This window comes from Vicia villosa, unplaced genomic scaffold (genome assembly GCF_029867415.1).
Source record: "Vicia villosa cultivar HV-30 ecotype Madison, WI unplaced genomic scaffold, Vvil1.0 ctg.005755F_1_1, whole genome shotgun sequence".
NCBI lineage: Eukaryota > Viridiplantae > Streptophyta > Magnoliopsida > Fabales > Fabaceae > Vicia > Vicia villosa.
In genome coordinates this window covers 7,071-16,931 of record NW_026706675.1, presented here as the reverse complement: position 1 = coordinate 16,931, position 9,861 = coordinate 7,071, and the positions used below count along the sequence as shown (strand labels likewise).

The following is a 9,861-nucleotide window of genomic DNA, read 5'->3' as shown; positions in this document are numbered from 1 at the left end:
AATAATAATAGAATTAATATTATGGATTATGAGAGTGTTTTATTTAAGTGGGCTTAGACGTTGCGTTGGTGATAGTAATCATGGGGGTGTTAATTAGTAAGCCCAAATGAAGATTATAATTATAATAATTATTATAATAAAATAAAGGAAATAAGAAGAGAAGTTAGGTCTCAGTAGACATGGAGAAAGAAGAAAAGTTGGAGAAAGAGGAGAGGTGAAGAAGAGAGCCATGGCGGAAGAGAAAAGCTAGAGGAAGTCCAATTTTCGCAGCAAGTTTCTGCAGTGAGACACCTTAGTAAAACGGACGTTTCTCCCAATCCAACCGTTGGATCGTCGTGGTTCTTGGACACAACGTTCCAGATTCGTAGAGGTAACTTCTGACCGGAGCGATTTTCGTTTTGATGATTTTAAGTTCGTCTGACAAAGCGATTTCCGAACAGATGTTTGGTGCGTCTCTGCACGTTGTTAGAAAAGATTTTCGGAGAAAAGTTGGAAGCGGCGGCATAAGCTATGGCAACCGGGAGAGTAAAGCAATCTCATATCCAAGGTAAGGGTGGGGTTCTAGCTCTATAAACGGGATTATGATGAATGATATGTGGGGGTTATGGTTGTATGATTGCCTCTATTTTGTGTGTTGTGATTGTATTGTTGAATGTTGAAATTGATTGACGTCGGTGAATAAGGTTATAAAAGTTCAATCAATGATTGTGGTAAATTAACCTAGGGTTTATAATTATTATTATTGAGGAATTAGTTGTAGAAAATTGCTAGATGTTGGTGGAGTATAACTATAATATTGCTATGTTCCTGTGATGGTCGAAATTGAATTGTACTGGAATCGAAGGAAGAAAATTGAGTTTTAATTTTGTTGGAAGATGCTGTCAGCGCAGGTAAGTGCCAAGGTTTGGACGCGGCGCGAACTGAAGGTTTCTGTGGTGTTCACGGCGCAAAGAGAGGTTCGCGGCGCGTGCTATATGAGTGTTAGAAATATGTTTTGATTTCTGGCTGTTGATGTTTTATGTTGGTTGTTGGGATCAAGCCTTAGTAGGATTAACTTGAGAAGAATTATAATTATTATTAGTGAAGAAATTGGTTTAAATTAATTAGAATATTATACCGTTGGAATTGATTAATTTAATTAGTAGAAATTATAGTGATGATTCTTAGTGATGAGATATGTAGTTAATGGATTTTGTATAAAGATGGAATTGGTGTGAAGAAGAAATAGCAGTAGTAATAACGATGATATATGTAGCAGGCTGAATTAGTAGCATAATTGGATTTAATAATAGAATTAACGAATAGTAGAATTGAAGAATTAGTACCTAGATGTTTAGGGGTTGTTTTATAATGATTAAGTTGATGCAATTGATGCATGTTTAAGTTGTTGTTTTCGTTGCTGCTGTTCTGGTTGTTGTTGATACGTTGATTAAGTTGCAGGTCTTATGACCAATGTTGTTTAAGTTATTGATAATGCGTTGATTAAGTTGCAGGTCTTATGACCAAGGTTGATTAAGTTGTTTGTGGTTGTTGCATTGTTGTGTTGTGACGTTGTGGTTGTTGTTGCATGCATACATTTGCATTGTTTAAGTTGGCCTTGATGGCACCACGTTGAAAAGTTGAAGGATTATGCCTTGGCCTTAATGGCACCACGTTGAAGGCTTACGCCTTGTTGAAATGCCTCGATAACCTGGCATATGTTTAAGTTGAGAGTTTTACTCCAAATGGTACCACATGCATTTGCACAGTTGAGTCGCATTTGAAGTTGTTGTTGATGTTTCGTTGTTGTTGTTGTTATTACGTTGTTGTTGTTGATATAAGTTGTCGTTATTGTAAGTTGTTGTTGTTATAAGTGGTTGTTGTTATTAAGTTATGATGATTTAAATTGTGAAATAATTATTATAACTATTGTTATAGTTGTTGTTGCTAATTGTTGTTATACTTGTTACTGAATATTGTTATCATAATTGTTGTTGGTAAATAATTATTATAACCGTTGTTGCTATTTGTTATTATAACTGTTGTTTGAATAAGTATGAAGTGGTGATATTGTATGATCTAATCTTAATATATTATTTATCATACGCTTGCTTATATTGTTGGATATCTCACCCCTTCTGTAATGATGTTACCTATTATGGGTAATTGAGCAGGTACTCAAGAATAGCTGTGGAAGTGAAGTAACTTTATGAAGTCTTTAGTTACTGTTAGTTCGAGTTGGTCTTGCTTTGATACGTAGCACTCGGGGGGATGTTTATGTGTTGTTTCTAAGTTGTTGTTATTACTAATTGTTGAATAATTATAAATTGAACGATGTTTTAGTTGAATAAAGTTGCTAATTGATCTATAAGTTGGAAGTTGTAATTCTGTGGTTTTAATATTAAAAAGGTTGTTATGTTCCTATGAATAAATATGTTGTGAGTTGTTCAGCCAAATGCTATGTATCATATTAAAAGAAATACAGGTTGCTTTGTTGTTTTATGTTGAAATGTGACATCCTGTTTTATGTTTGAAAATTTTAGCACTCTGATTTTTAATATAAATGTCGGGTAGAAAATGGGGTGTTACACTCTCCCTCAAGCGGAAGCTCTTTCATCCATTGCTTTTTTTCAACACTCCCCCTTCAAGTGTGAGTCTATCAACAATGCTTTTCCTCAAGCGGAAGCTCTTTCATCCATATACACCTGTAACATCATTGACATTTTCCAATGGTACACCTCCTACACACCATCATGTGAGGAGTGTTTTCGATACAAGTGAGTCAGTCATTTAGTCGAACCAAATGCTCTAATATTATTATTGGGTCAGTAGTTTTTTGGAGGTCAACTTGAGGGAGCATTTTAGATTGGATCTTTTATTTATGAGCAACACACATTTTGAGATACATGTTGAAAGAGTATTGTGGTGTACTTTTCGTTATTATCGTATCCACAGGGATTATTGCGATATCACCGCCGTTCTATAGCCTATTTTGTCGTGAGTTAATGTTACTTTAAGTTTGGGTTTGCAAAAGATCATTCAACACTTTTAGTAGCAAAGAGTAAAGTAATGAAAGTTCTAAGTTAAAGAAAATGTATCAAGATTCGATTTCATCGACCTAAATTTGTATGTCTCCTTATAAATATATGCTTATGAACTTGCTAACGATCAATATAATTATGTATCGACACCTATATCGTCCGTGTCCGCAACGATATAGCTAGATTTACCGTATTGTTTAACCGACGATTTCTCCACCGTTTGAACAATACAAATAACGTTTTAAAAACCGATACTTAGTAAACATCAAACTCTAAATCCATGTCTGCAATTTATAGTTTGAAAGATAATGAGTTAGGTCTAGATACAAACATTGATGTCTCAAACATTTATACCAAAGAAAAAGCTTTAATAAACAAACTAAACCATCTATATTGATCATCACTTGTTCATACACATATATTGATCAAGAAAAACATACAAAAAGCTAGGAAGATTACATCTTATCTTGATACAAAAGAGATTTAGCTATCCATGAGAATGGTAGCTTGCTCAAGAAGTAAAGGATGAAGATCAACAAGCATCAAAGGCGATTAATCGACGATCAAGGCTTCCAATCTTCAACTCTTAGTTTGCTACAGTGATTAGGTTTTATAAGCTCTTAAGAAAATGTCAAAGTCTTTTCCAAAAATCAGAATTACTCTTTATATAGTAAAACCATTTTCTGTCCAGGGCGCGTCGCGCCCTCCAGCGCGCTTCGCGCCAATACACTTAAGAAATTTAAACCGCCCATGCGCGTGACGCGCGCAACTCTCTGCTTTGAAGCTCCAAAATATCTTGCCCAGGGCGCGACGCGCCCACATCTCCGCGCGACGCGCGCTTACTTCTGCCAGGCACTCTCTTGTCAAGCTCAAAACAAGCTCCAAACTTCCCCAAAATTGGCTAAAACCTACAAAATCATAACTAAAACACATATTAACATAAAATGAAAGCTTAATATTATAAACTATAAATAATTATCTAAAACTTCAGGGAATTGTACGAATATCCGATAAAAACGGTCGAAAGGTGCCATTAATTAAACTAAATATAAACACAATTTGGCACCTAACAAGACACACCACATATTCACCTAAACCCTTAAGGTGATAGGTGTGTGAGTTCTCTCACTTATAAATGCTCAAGTCTCCACTTTTTTAATCAACGTGAGAATTCCTTACACTTTGCTTCACACTGACTTTAATTCACAGTGACTTTTTGTCAACAATTATAAAGTATAGTAAAAAGATAATGAGAATCACATCAAATATTAAATTAATTCAAATACGAGTTCAAAATTAAAAAATTAGATGTAAAAAATTGAACATATTTTTTCAAATGTGTATTTAAGTTTAAAAAAAGTAGTTAAAATATAATATTTTTCAAATTTTACAATAACTAAGAATTTAATTTTATTTAAAAATTCATTAATTAACCTATAGCATATAAATAAAGTAATATAAATATTTATTATATTTTATGTATTCAGATTTACCATATTGGTGTTTACTTTGTATATAGTGAATACAAAATATGTTATCTTTTTCTATTACTATTACTATTAAAATCGTCATATTCCTATGTTATGGAAGTGAAGCAATAAATCAAGATTATTATAAATTATGAAAATAAGGCAAAACTAGATTTAAAGTATAGTCTAACTAAACTAAAAATATTTACTTTGAATAAGTATAAATTAGAAGGCATACATTTTTTCTATATCACTCACATTAAAGGATGATAATGGATAGGGTTTGAATATGGTACTATAATACTCATCCTTATATCTTCAATTTGAAAAAAAAATTATACTTGAGTCCATACTCGCATGAACACCAATCTTTACATTTGTATTCGTGCTCTATGGATACCTAAGTATCTGTACTAGTATCTGTTATCTGCAGTTCTAATAAAAATAAATCTATCATTTAAAAAACATCATATCATTTTAAATGTATAACAAAATTGACAAAAAAATTCAAAAAACTTACTAATGAATTATGAAATAAACTAACTCTTATATTAAAATGTCTAATAGTTTAATTGTGATGTATTCTTTTAAAGAGATAGACATGCATTTTTATATGATTGTATAAATTAAAATATATAAATATACATTGTGCGGGTATGGGACAGGGTGGGTACTAAGGTACTCGTACCCGCACCCGCACCCACTTATTTAATAGATAATTACGTGTGCTCGCGCCCATACCCATTTAGCGGGTTTTTATCTTACCAGTTGCGAGTATTTTTTGTGGATATTCATTGAGTATGAGTACAATTTTTATCTCTACTCACATTCCTCATCTTGATTCATCTTATTCTCAATAATTACTTCTATCATCTTCTTGTTACAAATAGCGTTTGTGTTAGGGACCAAATTGTAGTGTAATTCATATCTTTTTATTGGTCCCTTTAATAACTTTTATTTGCAAATCACGCGCTTTACTCACACAAAGTGCAAGAAATTGAAGTTAGTCTCGTTATTTTGTGATTTGAGTAGATATTTCACTTTCTTCTCTAGTTTTGCAGAATGTTACATCATGAAGTGATCAAAGAGGATACGAGCGGAGAGAACACAAGGGAGCTGCCAAGTAAATAAGGAAGAAGTCATCATCAAGCCAGTTCGCGCCGCGTCCTCTAGTTGGCGCCGCGAACTGAGTAAAAATCAGAGATGTCCAAGTCAGCTCAGTTGGCGCCGCGTCCTCCTGTTGGCGCCGCGAACTGAGCGAATCCTGCCAGCGTGTTAAGTGAAGAGTCTGACTTTTATGGAGGCATGTGAAGTGGTGGCGTGGTAGACAACAAAAGAGCACTTTTTGGGGCTATTCATTTCTATTGGTCACTTAGGGAGGCTAAAAAAGAGTCTAGCAATCATTTCTTTTTGTCTTATTGGAAAGATAAACTTGGTGTAAGAGATTAATATCTCAAAACTTAGGTTTTTTAAATTTTTTATTCAGTTTTTGCAAGAGAGAATACAGAGAGAAAAGAGAGCAAAAGTCAAAAACGAAATTTATCATCTTTGTAAGCCTGCAACCATGGTGATGAGGAACTAAACCCTATTTCTTTGTCAAGATTAGAGGTAGCTATTCTTCATAACTCTATGTATCTCTCTTAAACCTTCATGTATGTGAATCTCTCATTGAATGAATATAGTATGAATCTCTTGTTTTGAACTCTTATCTTTGATTTATATTATTGTTGAAAAAGATAATATAAATGTTGTTTTAGAGATTTATTCAAACAATGCATGAGTTGTAGAAATAGACTTATGAATTGTTTACCATGTGTATTGCTAAATAATGATGGTTAGATTTATGTTTAGGTGAAGAAATTGCCTAAAGTGTTATTTAACAATTGTTACAATATTACTTAGACATAAGTCTTATTGAGGCAATACTAGATTGTATTCATGAGATGAGAATTCATATACATGGTTTGAGGGAATGCATGAGTTTGGAATAGTGAACACTAATCTTGGCAAAGCATTTTTATTTGAGAAAATCTTATTTTACTATCTTAGTTTGTTTCTAAAATTCAAGATAAATTCCAAACACAAACCAAACTCATTTTTTCTTATCAACTTAAAATGATCACAACTATAGAACGGCAGTAATATCACCCAATCTCTGAGGATACGATATAAAAATATTTGCCGAAAATATACTTTTCAACAAATTGGCGCCGTTGCCGGGGATTGGCGTTTGATATTGCAAGCATTGCAATAGTTCATTATTTTAAGTTGTTGCTTTATTCTAAACTCTTTTGCGTTTCACTTGGTTTGCTAGTTTTGTAGATTCTTGTGCATGCGAGAAAAAGCTACAGAAGAGCAATTTCAGTTCGACCCCGAAATTGAAAGAACACTTCGAAAGCTCAATAGCAAGACACGAAGAAGAAGAAAGTTAGCTCAAGAGAAGAGACAAAGAGAGGAGGCATCTACTTCTTCCAACAATCAAATTGAAGAAGTAGTTGTAGACACATTTGAAGGAGACATGGCGGGTGTGGTTCCAACCGAAATGTCCGCCAATAGTCCAAGACGTACCGCCCAATTCGCACGCAATGCTCAAGGTGGTGCAAATACGGAAATGAAGACCGGAATACTTCAACTTGTTTATGCAAGCCCATTCACCGGAATGGATCATGAAGACCCTTTTGCACATCTCACCAAATTTTATGAGATAGCGGGTTCAACGGGAGTTGATGCGGCAAATGAAGAATCATTGTTCAAGAGACTATTTCCACATTCATTAGTGGGGAAATCCAAAGAGTGGTATCTTGATCAACCACCAAACGTGATGACGGATTGGAATCTATTGGAAGAGAAGTTTTTAGAGAGATTTTTTCCTCAATCCCGATTCATGGAAGCCAAAACGGCAATTGCGGTTTTCACTCAAGGAGGCAACGAATCCTTAAATGAGGCTTGGGAAAGATTCAAATCCATGCTTAGAAAATGAAAGGGTCATGGGTTCGATGATCTCACACAAATTCACATCTTCCGAAATGGACTTCAACCGGTGCACAAAACACTTTTGGATGCTACCGCGGGTGGATCTTTAATGTCAAAAAGTGCGGAGGATGCAACAATGATAATCGATCGCATGGCACTCAATGATCTCCAAACTCAACATGATAGGAGTCCATCACAAAGGAAGCCGGGAGTTCTTGAATTAAACACCAATGATGCTATCCTCGCTCAAAACAAAATCCTTTCTCAACAAGTCGAGTTACTCACCAAGCAAATGTCAAAGCTCCCACAACAAATGAAGGAGATTCATGAAATGCAAATGACTTCTCAAGTAGCAAGTTGTGAACTTTGCAAAGGTGATCACCCTACCGGCTTTTGTCCACCACCCGAAGGAGAGGAAGTTAATTTTGTGAACAACCAACATCAAGGCTATCAAAGGCAACCTCCGTACCAACATCAAGGTTATCAAAGGAACAACCAAGGTTTCCAACCCTCAAGATTCAACAACCAACACAATCAACATCAAAGTCCATATCAAAGTCCGAATCCACAAGGCCAAGGTCAACAATCTCAAGGAGGAGGCTCAAAGTTGGAAGATACACTCAACCAATTCATGCAAGTTTCTATGGAGAACCAAAAGACTAATGTGGCTGCCATAAAGAACTTAGAAAATCAAGTGGGGCAGCTTGCAAAACAATTGGCCGAACAACAAACGGGACCTTCTTTTTCCGCAAACACTCAACCTAACCCAAAGGAGTATTGCAAGGCAATTATTACACGGAGTGGCAAGGAAGTGAGTAATGGGGAGAGAAAGGAAATAGTAGTGGAGGATGATGGATTTGTTGTTGTTGAGGGTGAGGAGGATGAGATAGTGGTAGAAGAAGAAAAAAGAAAAGAAGAGGAGGAGGTAGTCGAAAAAGAAAAAGAAAAAGATGGAAGTAGAAAAGAAGATAAAAGTGTGAAGAAAAACAAAGAAGGAGTGAGTGCAAGACCCATTCAACATCTACCCTACCCACATGCACCATCAAGGAAGGAGAATGAGAGGCAAAATGCAAGGTTTATGGATATATTCAAGCAACTTCAAATAAATATTCCATTTTCCGAAGCATTAGAACATATGCCAAAATATGCAAAATTCTTGAAGGACATTCTCACCAAGAAGAGGCGGTATCCGGAAAATGAAACAGTCTTGCTAGATGCCCAATGTAGTGCTATCATCCAAAGAAATCTCCCAAGGAAGGAATCCGATCCGGGACGAGTCATCTTGCCGGTTACCATTGGAGACACTTACATCGGGAATGGTCTCATTGATTTAGGATCGAGCATAAATCTAATTCCCTTATCTATCATAAAAAGATTGGGGAATGTCGAGATGAAACCTACCCGTATGACATTGCAACTAGCGGATAAGTCGACAACTTCACCTTACGGAGTTGCTCAAGACATGTTGGTCAAAGTTGATAAATTCTTATTTCCGGTAGATTTTGTGGTGGTAGATATGGAAGAAGATAGAGATGTTCCATTAATTCTTGGAAGGCCTTTCATGAAAACAGCCCGGATGATGATAGACATTGATGATGGACTCATGAAAGTGAGAGTGGACAATGAGGAAGTCACTTTTAATCTCTTCGAAGCCATGAAACACCCCAAGGACAAGCACGATGTCTTTCGCATTGATGCAATTGAAGAGGAAGTTGTGGAAGTGTGTAATCATATTCATACTTCTAATCCGTTGGAGAAAACTCTCATCGGAGCTTACAACAATTCCCTTGAAGATGAAGAAAAAGAAATTGAAGTCATCTTGGAAAAGTTGGAGTCTTGTGGAGAAATTAAGCAAAAAGAGGAAAAGGTCGAGGAACTCGATGTGAATAGGAAAGATGAAGAACCGAAGGTTGAACTAAAGGTACTACCTGTCGCGGGCGAAAAACCGTTTTTGTTCCTCTCTTTTGTGGGATGAGACACCTGATGCCTTCTTTGGGCTCGAGTGCTCATAAAAAAATGATTTTTCTTTGTTCCGACCAAACTTTTTATTATTTCCAAAGGAGGAAAAGGAAAAAAGCTGCAATAACCTAAAAGTGGGGGAGAGATTCCGGGTAAGAGGGTTGGTTATACGAAGGGAAGGTATTAGCACCCAACGTATCTATAGTACTCTATAGGTTTCTTTGTTTTGTTTATTCCATTCTTGTTGTGGTGGAGGTTTTTGTGAAATAGGTGGGACCTAAGGTGTTTGTTTGATTATGCTCGCAAAGATCATCGCGATCCTCTGCATACATATCCCCTAGAGGGAATCAGAGCATCTGTAGCTCGGGGTCTACGGGTGCTAAGGTTTGAATGGTTTTTTTTTGTTTTGTTTTGCTCGCCAAGGATCGACCTTGTGCCTA

At 35.8% G+C, this 9,861-nt stretch overlaps 1 protein-coding gene across 1 annotated transcript; it reads left to right on the top strand.

The window, feature by feature from the left end:
* Window positions 1-7,571: 7,571 nt before the first annotated feature.
* On the top strand, window positions 7,572-9,383 carry LOC131642749 (uncharacterized; the record flags this gene model as incomplete). The annotated part of the gene is made up of 2 exons (XM_058912966.1): window positions 7,572-8,387; window positions 8,625-9,383. Coding segments are annotated over exons 1-2 (1,575 nt in total), but the record flags the coding sequence as incomplete, so codon positions are not given.
* Between the last annotated feature and the right edge of the window lie 478 nt (window positions 9,384-9,861).